The 12,850-nt window shown below is 38.6% G+C and overlaps 1 protein-coding gene across 3 annotated transcripts in view; it reads right to left on the bottom strand.

The window, feature by feature from the left end:
* Frl (formin-like protein) overlaps nt 1–12,850 on the bottom strand; it is a 25,749-nt gene extending 12,899 nt beyond the window's left edge. For all 3 annotated transcript variants that reach the window (XM_071698876.1, XM_071698877.1, XM_071698878.1), the window contains exon 1: nt 11,985–12,850. In XM_071698876.1, the coding sequence (XP_071554977.1) occupies nt 11,985–12,233 (249 nt within the window). In that variant the 5' untranslated portion in view covers nt 12,234–12,850. The remainder of the gene's footprint in view (nt 1–11,984) is intronic.

The following is a 12,850-nucleotide window of genomic DNA, read 5'->3' as shown; positions in this document are numbered from 1 at the left end:
TTCAATTCATGTTTCATTATAAGATTTATGGAATTTTATTTCATGCCGTGCACACGAGAAGAATAAAATTCGCGCCTCTTTGTATCGATATTTTACGGATATTTATTAACAAATCCAAGTGATGTGACAAACCTTTTTTTGATACTAGAAGCGTGAACTCGCGCTATTGGGAATTGCTCCAAGTTGCGTCTGGATCCTTTCACATTTGGTGTTGGAGCAAAGGGGCTTTAATCAAATCAATGGTTCTCTCATATGAGACCCTTCGCTTCTCGTAAGATTAATGAACTAGGATAATTTTACCGGAAAGTCGAAGATTGACGTCTGTCTAGCTCTATAGTTTCCCTCTCCCGACTTGATCAAAATTTAACAAATTATATATATAAATAAAACGCTATTTATTCGCGTCAACGGCAAAAGAAGCCCGCGAAGAGCGTTCAAAAGCAGAGGAGCCAACAAGTGACACAAGAAATGCCATTGGTGCACAAATTAAACGTACTTGTGCATGCTCAATAGCCAAGTGTGAGCATCCTCAAAACACGAAAGAATTGACCGTTGTCAAGTACTTGAGCTTCGGCGAATCGCCGTCGACTTGTCATTTGAACACACGCCATGCACACAAGTCATTAATGCCATCGTTGTTAACGGTGTGACACTCGTACGGTCACACGCGAGCAAAGTATACATATAGAACCCGAGAGATATTGTGTACTCGAGATTATAATTTATGCAGGTACACATCATGATTGAAATTGCTATTCGTATGCGGTTATTATCCCGAAATTAATGCCAAGTTTATGGAATAATGTAATTATGCGACTTTATACTAATTTCTCCCGTCCATAATTCTTGGATAAAGTTACGTTTCTCATGCGATTGTTTTCTTAAATTTAACCTTTAGCTACCAACTTGTGGTATACAAGTCTAAAAAGATATACGTTAGTTGTCTAAAAAAATTCTGCAGAGTTATCGGACGAACTTTATTCATAAAATCATCACGTAACAGATATGTGTTATCTTTAATATATTTAGTGCTACAAGTTTTTAGTAACATTGATTACATCGCGCTCTAAGCTTTCGCGCGAGCTTATTCGAACCTCGACTGCGCGAGACAGCGGTGCTGTCGCAAATTTGAATGAGAGATACGGTGGTCTAAAATTAAGTGATAACGTCACGATGTGCACCCGGCCGCGCGGTGACATCATCTCACTCACTCACATATGCCTTATACATGTGTACGTAGCTACTTCTTTCCTCTCTGCTGCTGCCCATTTCTTCCCGTCAAAAGAGAGAGGGAGAGAAAGAGAAAGAAAGAGAGAGACTGCGTGTGCAAGGCCTCTCGATGTAAGTTCGCACGATGTAATCTGATAAATGAACGTAACAGACATTTAATCATTGACACTACAACAGGCAAATAAATGTGTGACTAAGCACAATATCGTAAGTGCCCTACTAATTTACAATGAGAAAAACGAGGTAAACTAGTAAAAATAGTTGCCAAAGTCTAAATCGTTCAGATATTGGTGATTTCCAAATGTTAGTGCGTTAAGCATATACTATACATATATCTTCGATTTTTATATTACACGATATTAGATTTTTCAGCATACATTTCAAGTTAGAGTATCTTTCTCTTAGTTTCCACTGAAAACTTTCGCCCAAGTTCCAAGACGCGGGGTAGCTTCGTGCCGCACGAAATTAATCACGAGTCACGAGAAAAAAAAATATTCGGCTCTATCTCTCGCTCGTCATCTGCACTTTCAACGCTCCACACTTTCCCAGTTAGTGTTTCATATTCCGCTAATTGCTGCTCGACCTAAACGTCAAGTAGATTTCTTTAGCGGAAATAAATAAATATGCATAAAATAAGCTACGTCTCTTTGCGCGTTTAGCGCAAACTGAATCAGACAAATTTTGAATTTATTCTACCACAGATTTAAAGTGAAATTTTTTATGTCCAATATGCAAAATTCAGATTAGTGAGAGGTGAATAAGAAAAAATATATAATTTCAAGTCTAGGAGAACATAGTGACTTGGCTTTGTTACAATTTGCCTTTGGTATACTAAATGCGGCCTAAATACGGCGAAATATGAGAAATATTTTCAACTTTACACAATACATATTTTTCATGTTTATTTTTTCACCTCTATTTTATTAATCTTATATAGAATCTTTCCGGACTTTTTTGAACTTGGGACCGGATCCTTCCAATGTCGATTAATATACAATAATTAAGTGTACATTTTGATTTAAATTGAAATCAATGTTAATATCGATCTTTAAATCTGGTCAGTGCACTATTGATCGCGATCATGTCGTTGAATGTGTAGTGGATATATATATTTGGACCTTTGAGAGCACTTTGCGGTTGGCCTAAACATCGCCTCACGAAGGGATCCCAAAGGACTCGTATTCGAGATCGTTGATCTTCAAGGAGAGCCGAAGGGATGTTAGGAGAAAGGGCGTTATAACACCAGCGAGGGCGGATAAGCGAGATTGTGCACACGGCCGACCGCGGCCGATGGAACAGGTTGGAATAAAAGCGATGGAGAAAGATGAAAAAAAGGGTGCGACGCGTGCTCGAACGGAACGCAACACGAAGCTGTTTCGTTACCGCGCGGGAATATTGGTAACCATGCATTAATTATGCAATTAGCGAAGGCTTGAATACCTTTTTGTAAATGAGAGAAGAATTTACACGCATGGTCGAAACTTTCATCTTTTATCGTACGTAAATTTTTTTTAAATATAAGCGAAACCATTTCGTTATACATGGAAAATGTTTTAGCGTTTTAACAATTAATAAGATGTCCAAACTTTAGAAAGGGGGTGGCTTGCACTAAATATACACTTTGATGATTTTAATCACATCTGAATACTTTGACAGTACAAGAATATTAATACAAAACATAATTACGGGAAAAAATAGTTAATGATGATATATAATAAAGAACTCTGATACGTATTTCTTCCATAGGGTATTGCAGTTTTGGCAATCGAAACGATTAGAAGACGACCTTTCAAAATCAGCAAAAAGATTTGATTAGGTAGTTATGTTGACGATTTCTCAGAATTATCGTATTGTCTCTAGTCTCTATATCATTGACTGTGCTCAACGAGTATACAAAGTTCACATTCCTCTATAAAACATTCGACAGTTGTGAAAGTAAAACCACGTAGTTATCGATGTTATTGAAACATTATTAGCATCCCTATAGCCGCAGTGTGTCGTGTAACACACCCAGGATCCTCCGTTGTGGCAGTCATCGTGCTTTACCAAGCCGACACCCTCGTCCTCACCCACGTCACGCTTGAATACATTTATGTATGTATGACGGGTAAGGAAGAAGAGGGAGAGAGGGAGAAAAAGAGAAAGAGAGAGAAAAAGTGAAAGGGTAATGACCCGGGAGAAAGAGAGAAACATACATACATCGGATTAATGGACGATGAAGGGACATTAGAGGAAACGAACGAAAAAGGAGGCGACTATCGTTTAACGCACGTAAGAATAAAAAAATGATGATAATCTAATCGAAAAACGTGCAGTAATATCTCCTGAGAAAGATATAAAAAAGGCAAAATGATATACGTTTCCACGTCTTTCCACGTTTTAAATTCAAAGAGAAATTGTTCTTAGTCGCGACTCGCGACCAAGAACAGCGCACGATTGAGGTTCGCTTTACAACGATCGTCTCTTTCTGCGATTACGATGCACATCTGCGATCCCACTAGGGTTCCTTACGACGCGACGCCGACGCCCCAATATGCAGACAGTGTGCAACACGTGCGGACCGGAAAGCCCGTCCGCGATTCCGCACGCTCGAATTCTTTTTTTTTTTTTACATAAGATAAATATTGCAACGCCCGTCGTCGACATAAGTACATGTCGCGGGTCGCGACTCACGTCGGACGACGCGGCTCTAACAAAATAATCCTTGTTTTCTTTTCAACCTGCCTTAGTTATTAGCATACAATGGCTAGGGATTATCGATCACCTCTCGCGATTTAATATCAGCGCTAGAAATGCAATCAATCTCATGCTATTACGACGCTCCTCAGTCGCCGAAGTCACACCGATTGTCATGATGAAAGGGAGAATTAGCGATTTCTCCTTCTATGCATTCTGCTAGACGGATTGCACTCGAGATGACATTGATTGTCGTGAAATCGACCGTTGATATCGCAAATAAGCATCTAATTAACATAGGTAATTCTAACCCGTGTCGCGATATAATATATAGATGACAATTATATCGAGAAAACATCACGGTAAATTTAGTGTTTAATGTCTAATATTTTGTATTTAATTTATATATTATATTCGCGAAATCTAATGAATTTTAAGTAAAACAAAACTCTATTTTTAACATCTCAAAAAATGTAGATAAGATGAAGAATTCTTATGTGCCAAGGTATTTAAACTATTGTAAATGCTCTAGTTTAAATCATGTGACTACACAACTATATAATTAATAATTTCACCTTTACAAAATTAATTAATAAATTGGATTAAGAAATTAGATTTTTACTGTTCAACATATTTATAATTATGGAAATATGGTAATTATACCAGCAAATATAAACTGTTCCGTTCGTACTCCGACATATTTTTATCAATATAATAAAACATCACACATATGAAATTGAATCAAGTGAGACTCCCATCGATCAACTAGTCAAAACGTGTGTTGCTAACGTAAGTGCGGTACCCCTTTAAATAGGCATGGCATTAAAATTAGCTAAATTGTCCAAGAATTTTCACGGTCAAGCAGCAACGTTTAAGCGCCATCAGTAGCGGCCAGTGTCCCTCGACTGGCAGGCTCTTTTATTTACTGCCCAGGAATAGCTCTATTCGCACGTGCACGCCATTTGGCCACGGGCCATTTCTCGGCGCATACGCTTACTCCCCTGGCTTTTCTTTGTCCTCTTTCACGAGAAGGAAATTCTGGCCGGTCAACGTTAACGTGCCGGTCATCAGTTTTACCTGAGATCTCCCGCGTCATCGCACGTGGTGGCGATACGCACGTGATGCCGCAAACGTCAGCCAGATTTCAAAATCATGGAGTTTGAATGAAGAAGAATTCCACGCCGATCATAAGCGACGACGGAATTTTTCTTATATAAAAGACGAAATAAAAATATATATATATATCTTACCAGAATTTCCTCTTAGGATTTATTAAAACCTTGAAACTTTTATTTAAATAGTATATTAGAAATAAAGCGCCAATTATTTCACAACATTAATGAAAAAACGAATTATACATACAGTTCAAAATATAAAAAAAAAATGCAAAATGCTTTTTCTTGCAGTCTTATGGTATTTATGGTTAATTTAAAATTCAATTTTTCTGGTTACATAAAATATAAGATTATAATCTAAAAAGAGATGGTAAATCAATTAAATCTCAATGAATTAATTGTTGCCTTGTTGCCGTAATAATTTTTGAAATATATCGACATAAAATATTTTCTATTTATACATATACATATACATAAATATATATTAATGGAAATAAATAAAACGGAGCACAATATCACCGTTGCAATATTTCCATGTTGAAAACTTTCTGGCTTAAGAATGCAATCTCGAAGTTAAGAGTGACAAAGATGAGATTCGTCAAATTGTCTAATCCAAATAGAAAGCGGATATACAAGTCCATTGACAGATATTTTGTCTTTTTTATGGAAAATCAAATCCCACGGTAATAAACATTATGCCGTGCATACTGTTCCCACGTAATTACTCGATAAAACTTAGTAACCCGGTCAAACGAGTTCCGCCTTCGATCGATAACACACTGATATTCCTCATGGCGCGGCGGGCAATGCCTCATATGTACAGCACATAGGCATACACATGCATTTCTTTCCAGGTCGAAAGTTCCTCCCCGCGGGAAACTATCTCTCCTTTTTCATTTTTTTTTATTCTTTGCCGCGACAAGAGGAAGGTCTGTTTTTTGAAAAAATATTCACGCACAGAACATTTTATGATGATACCGCTCATTGTGACTCGGAAATCCAAAATGTTTCAATAATACAATTTTTGAAAATTGCACTTTTAAGGACTTCTCGGAAAAAAAAAAAAAAAAAAAAAAAAAAAAAAAAAAAAAAGAATGTAATATTACATTCTTTTATACAAATCGAAACATAAAACCTCACTGCAACTAGATTAATAATATGTTTATAATGTATAAAAATGTGTATATATTTTTATAAAAAAAGTAAGAGAGAAAATGTGCTCAATTTATATAAATATTTCTGAGCTATAAGAATTCTCTCTTAAAATGTTTACTATAAAACTAGAGATAAAAAATAAAAACTGCCCAATTTTAGCCTATAAACAATTTACAAATTCAATTAGATTTAACAAGAAATGAATCTAATTGTAAATACTGCGAAGAATTAAAAATAGACATTGCGGAAATCTAATAAATTCGCCGTCGTCTGGTCGTCTCCGCGGTCTCATATTGCTCGCGTGCGTGAATTGTATAATACAATTTTCCGTCGCTTTCACACAGCACATTCCCACAGTATAACGAAATTGCAGTGTGTGCGCCATAGGTGTCATTTGGATATCCTGTTTACGCAGTCGGAGGCATGACCAGAAGGACACGAATGCGTCGCAATGCGAGACAACCATCATCTCAGCGAGAAATGCAAACAGAGGTAGACACGTGTGGTATCGTCATTCACGCGCACGCGAGCGAGCCATTTAATCCTTCAGTGTCACGTTATGTGTACGTCGCATTCACGTAAAAAATCATCGTCTTTCTGCGCAGCGCTTACGCACGGGATATAATTTCGTAACTTTGGCTACTTCCATTTTTAATCCTACGGAATACCGGGTATTAATTCTATCTTTCAACTCTTGCTCGCAATCGTCATTCCACGTACATCTTGCTAAACGATAATTAAGTTTTCCTTCGTAAAGATATCGTTTAATTAGTTAATTTGAAAATAAAATGTTTTAGCTTAAAAAATAGGTCGTAAGTTCTGTGGCAGAAATAATTTCATTAACGAAATAATTAATCGCATTAGATGAATCAACGAGGAATCGACACCGCGAGTGAATGGCGGTGGTACTTTACTACCGGCCAAAGCAACTCAAAGAAGTTGCAACACAAGAGAGACTGCCGATCCTCCAATTACGAAAATTCCTGCGCATTCCGGCAGCGTTTTTGCATCGCGAAACGCTTATTATATAAACGAGCGTTTGATATTACTTCATTGATTTCATCAGTGTCTGTATTTGGTTTTACATTCGATACAGTTGCGTGCGTATGGATCTCCCTCGTGAGAACGCGTGTTCCACGAGGGAGATCCATACGATAAACGACATGATAAATGAGTCTGCGAAGAAGATGACGGGTTTATTTAAGAATGTTATTCGTAACGTCTAAATAATTAGAGTAAATCTCGAAAAAAGACTTGAATGCTTAACAACAACTCGAGCAAATGTAATTTTCATCAAGTTATACCATTTTAATTAGTATTGTATATATCTTAAACTTACAAATTATATCAAGTTGGATTTTTCTCGTGTTCATCACTACTACTTATCTTCATCAACACGCATGAAAAAGAAATGTCCCCCGGCCGGTTCAACCGGGAGTGAAAGATATTTTGGTCCAACGAACGAAGATAAAACAAAAACGAATATGATTGGGCGTAGAAACAGATAGGGCCGGGGCCAGCAAAATCTCTCCATCGAATATTCGTTTTCGTTTCTGCTCAAAATCTCGAATCTCTCTTATAACGCCTAACTCTGGACTATATTTAAGGTGTAAGTATACTTGTTATTGTTGAATAATTAACAAGAAACATTTTACGTACATAAAAATAATTATACTCGTTCCAAAAAAAAAAAAATTATTAGATTGAATGACATTAAATGAATTATTAAATATATAATATATAATTAACAAATAATTAAATTTAATAAACTTATCTTTTTATCCATATCCAAAGTATTACATAGGCAACAATCTAGGATATAGGTCAATATTTGCATTTTAAATTATTAACGGTAGAAATGGTATAGAACGTTTATGACTCGTCACGCGCGTAATTAGAATAATTGTCCGATAATGTAATTATCTGAAAAAATAGGGTAACGAAGCGACTATATAAGCAGTAATCATTAATAATCGCCAACTCATGTAGGTATTAGCATAAACATTAAGGGCGTGGAACGCATCGCCTAATGAGAGACCGTATATAGTTTAATAATTAGTAATGCACAACTGGAGGTATCCGTTTTTATCACAGGATCAATTAGGAATAAAGTGTTGGTGCTCTTTTAAAAAAAAATGTCACTTGACCCTAAATTACTTGCAGCTTTTTTCTATTTGCAACCGAATACTGCAGCCTTACTAGTCGTGGTACTACAAAAGTACCGCGTAAAACCTCATGTGTTTCTCTTTGTTGTATGAGAATTGGTAAATTGAGATAACTGTTTGCGGATAATACGTTTCCTGCACTTGTGGTTGACCATCTCGGAAATGAGTTGACCGGTTATTGCTCTCGTCTCGGTTATTTTTTACACGAACCAATTTTATGCTTTGCAGAAAACAATGTGCATGGAAAAAAATCGTTAGATTTCGATGAATTCACGTATCTTACAATTCACCATGCAAACACTATTATTATATTATATAATTCTATGTTGATATTGCATGATGTTGTATTATTACATTTTTATTTATATATCATTCAGTATTATATTTAACTAATATTTACATAATTAATTTTATTTTTTTATTACCGTTTATACTACAGTATCTATGTAAAACCATGTATAATAGTATCTATACAAGTATCTATATATAAACCATGTACTCGTTAGTTTTGTACGACGTCTAATCGCGTGAGTAATAAAGCAATGACTCGTCTCTCAAGCTTTATTAGGTTTCCGTCCGTAGCTGTATAGGACCGATAGAGGCGGGAAGAGAGGCGAGCGAGGATATAGCATCGAGGTCGAGAAAAACTTCGGCGCGGCCCTGGTGCCCCGAGTCCCGTGATCCAAGGCGGTTTCTACGATGTGTACGACTTACTGGTGGTGACTCATCAACAAGCATTTATAATGAAACCAAGTCCTACGATATTTTCAGCTGCTGAGACAAGATGATGATGATAATGATGATGATGATGATGATGATGATGATGATGATGATGAGAATGATGATGATAATAATGATGATGATGATGATTACGACGATGATGATGCCCACGAAGATGATCTCTCGCTCGGGGGGTTATTAAACGTTCGCACGCCTCCGACGATTTCTTGAACGATCCTTTGAACTTTCGCCACGCGATGCCACGTGCGATGCCTCGGATGCGTTACATTCCCTTCGTTACGACGGCAGTGGACGTGGAGAGCAGCGGCCATCGCTTAGTTCATTCCGTCGTTATCAGCGGCGGACCGGTAATTGTAAATATAGCTCGCGATAGTTGACAGCCTGACATGGCGCGTACGCTTCGGCATTCGAACGTGGTGAGCGGTGCGCTTTGTTAGCGCAGCGCATTGTGGGACTATCGCCTAACGACAGTAACGACTTGTGTAGTATACGACCGTGCGCCCGAATTGATTTCATATAAATCAGACTGGAAAACTGATGATATATTTGAAAAATACTTAAATATATTTCCAGTTTCCAGTATATCCTATATAGTGAGTTCTTAGAGCAGTAGCACCTATAATTAGCACCTAATTCTGGCGTTTTCTTTTCTTTCCAATTTATGTATTGAATATTTGTTTTTTATATAGAGGAGACCAACTTAACGTTAAATCAGCCTCTCCCCATTATGTATCTAATTTTCTACCAAACGCTTCCAACACCTAATTAACTTTGCAATATAGAATTAGAATTTATTTTGAGCTGGTGGTTAACTTAATGAATATCAAGAGCGGACTGAAAAAAGAAGGAGCAGCGCGATATATATATGAAAGAGTGAAGAAAATCGAATGAAGGCGAATTAATGCGAACTGAATATTATGAACGAAGTAAGGGTACTTGTTGTTTGTGTCGTTGCCGCAACGTTGGCTATAAACGATGCACAATCGAATTGCATTTGGTGAGAGCCGCTGCTCTCGTAGGTGTGCCGTGTCTTCCTCCACCTCGTCATTCATCCCTCTCTCTTCCTCCTTTCTCTCTCTCTCTCTCTCTATCTTTTCTCTCAGCACACGGATTCTTCCTTTCAACCTCTCGACATTTCGCTTCACGAAAGAAATGAAAATTCGAGACGGAAATTCAGTTCATCAATTATTCAGTTTCTGTGTGGTCGTAGACATAAATGATTCATAGATCTTACGTATCAAATAATTTGATTCCATATTACATAATAATCGCGTAATTACCGTTAATCGTGGAATAAAAAATAAACATATCCCTTGCTGCTATTAATAATAGAATAGGGTTCACGTGACGCTAAAATATCGAATTTTTAACGCTCTCTTGCATAAATTAAATTTATAATTGTGTCTATTATCAATTTATGAATTTTTTTACAAACTCCAAAGCGATAATTTGTCCTGCTCTTTTCTGTTTTCGTTTTGTTTAGGCATATTACTTACAAACGATATAATGTGTGTGATTAAAATCACATACCTATATTGAATATTAAAAGTAATTTAACAGAAAGGTGTATTAGATATCCCCATTCTCTGCGGTATTGATTCTTTCAAGATATTTATATTAAATTTTCAACCAAATATACTTGAACGGTTGACACTTTAGAAATCAAGCTGTCTGTGAGATAAGTATCTAATAATAAGCATGATATATTTATAATTTAAAAGGATTATTTAGATTTTAAAAATGATTGATTTATTTGCAGTTAACATTTCATATAATAGTGTTAATTCTATATTCTTATTTTTTAAAGCATGTTAATTAAAGACATAACGACATCGTAAGTCGTAAAGAGTTATTATGCATGTCAGATCAATTAATGCGCATTAATTAGTCACCGCGAATATTCGAATGTCAAGACGTTGTCAAGATGCTCTACATAAATAGGCTATTTTTATTCACGACGAAAAATAATGCCACTCGGAATAAAGAAATATGATATATAAATCTTAATAAATTTTAGGCAACTATATTGTAGTGAGAGAAGTTTAAGGAATTTATAAAAGTTGTAATAAATATTATATACCTAGTTTAAATGGCTCAAGTACGATAAATTGCGCCGTCTCGCGAGTAGTATGGTAAACAATTGTGACAACTCTATTTTTTAAAGGTTTCTTTTAGATAATTCTTTGGAACCAAATGCCTAATTTTATGTGAATCCTGGAGCCTTAAATTGCACGAAACGTAATCTCCAAAATTGTATGAATTCCAAGTTTCGAATATAACTCAGGTTTTCAATAACAATGGAACCAATTAATCGTGTTATTCGAGATTTACTTGTGTGTGTATATATATATATCGATGTGTACTTGACGACGAGGGATTACCGCAGATATTTATTTTGCTTTCGCTCGGATAAATAAGCACACTGTCATTTCAAGTACTACTTTCGCCCAAGTAACGTCGGGAAATCGCTGGAGCAAAGAAAGAATAAGAAAAAAATAATAAGACGATAAGACGCAATCACGCGTACGCGAATGCGCGAAATAATTCTCATTTCATATTAAACATTATGAGTAAGAATATATTTTTCAAGGATTATTCAACTGAAAAATCTCAGCTGAGTGAATAATAAGCGCGCGTGAGAATATTCATTCAAAACGGAGCGTAGCCGTTTCGTGCACACAGTAGCCTGTCGAAGTTTTCAAATGCCAATGTCTGCATAAACAACGGGAATTCAGAATATCGCGGAGTAAGTGCATACGGTTGCCGAGACTACGTGGGCAGATTCGATATCGTCCGCTACGATCGCGGAGCGGAGCGGAGCGGAGCGGAGCGGAACGGAGCGGAGGAGCGAGAAAAGCGCGGCGCGGTCAGAGCGGAGTTGCAGTTTGCGGTTTGCACTCACCAGCACTTTGGTGAAGCGCCTCTCGAGCTCGACGGCGTCCGGCATCGGCTGTCTCGGCGCGCTACGCACGCTGCCGCTGCGCGCGTGAGGTCCGCCCAGGCTGCCCATGCCCATGCCCATGCCCATTCCCATGCCCATGCCCATGCTGGGTTGACACGAGTGATGAGGCACGCCGGCCTTGACACCGCCGACGAAAACCTCACGTACACCACCATCGCTCTCCCCGCTGCGACTCTGTACGATGCCCATGTTGTCGTTGCGTTGTCGTCTTCCTCTTCTTTTTGTTCGCGCCTCCAGCGAATATCACGGACGGAGATTTTCGGCGACGTCGACTCGCGCCGCTGCTCTAGACGGCTAGACCGCCCGACGCAGCACGGCCCGACGAGGGACGTGTCGCGATGATACACACATACATGTACGTACACACACTGTCACGCGCGCGACGGCCGCGGCGCAGCACCCGCGCGCGTCTACGGGCAACAAACGTCAACAACGGGCGCAAACGCGTCGCGGCGGTGCATCCCTCGCGCCTCGCTCAGCCTCGCTCGAGTCGCGGCCTCGCGGCCTCGCGGCCCGATGCGGCGCGGCGGCCGTGAATCACTTTAGGAGGAACGCTGGCGAGCGAGCGAGCGAGACGAGCCGGTCCGTGCCGGAACGCGCGCAACAGGTATCGCCGGGCGGCCGTACATCGCGAATACCCGAGACTTCCGCGATTCTCGTGATGCGCGGCTTCTCTGCCACGACGTATGCTCCGCCGCACGACCGCACACCACTCACCGCGTTTGCCTCAACGAAACCCACTCACAAGGCTCACACACCCACCCCGCTCAAGCTCGCGAGTCGCGACTGGTCGCGACACTCGCGAT

This window comes from Temnothorax nylanderi, unplaced genomic scaffold (assembly GCF_030848795.1).
Source record: "Temnothorax nylanderi isolate EJ_2023f unplaced genomic scaffold, tnyl_v1.0 TNYL_tig0016_pilon, whole genome shotgun sequence".
In the NCBI taxonomy this organism is placed as follows: Eukaryota; Metazoa; Arthropoda; class Insecta; order Hymenoptera; family Formicidae; genus Temnothorax; species Temnothorax nylanderi.
The sequence above is the reverse complement of the archived record's forward strand: the minus strand, read 5'-3'. Positions and strand labels throughout refer to the sequence as shown.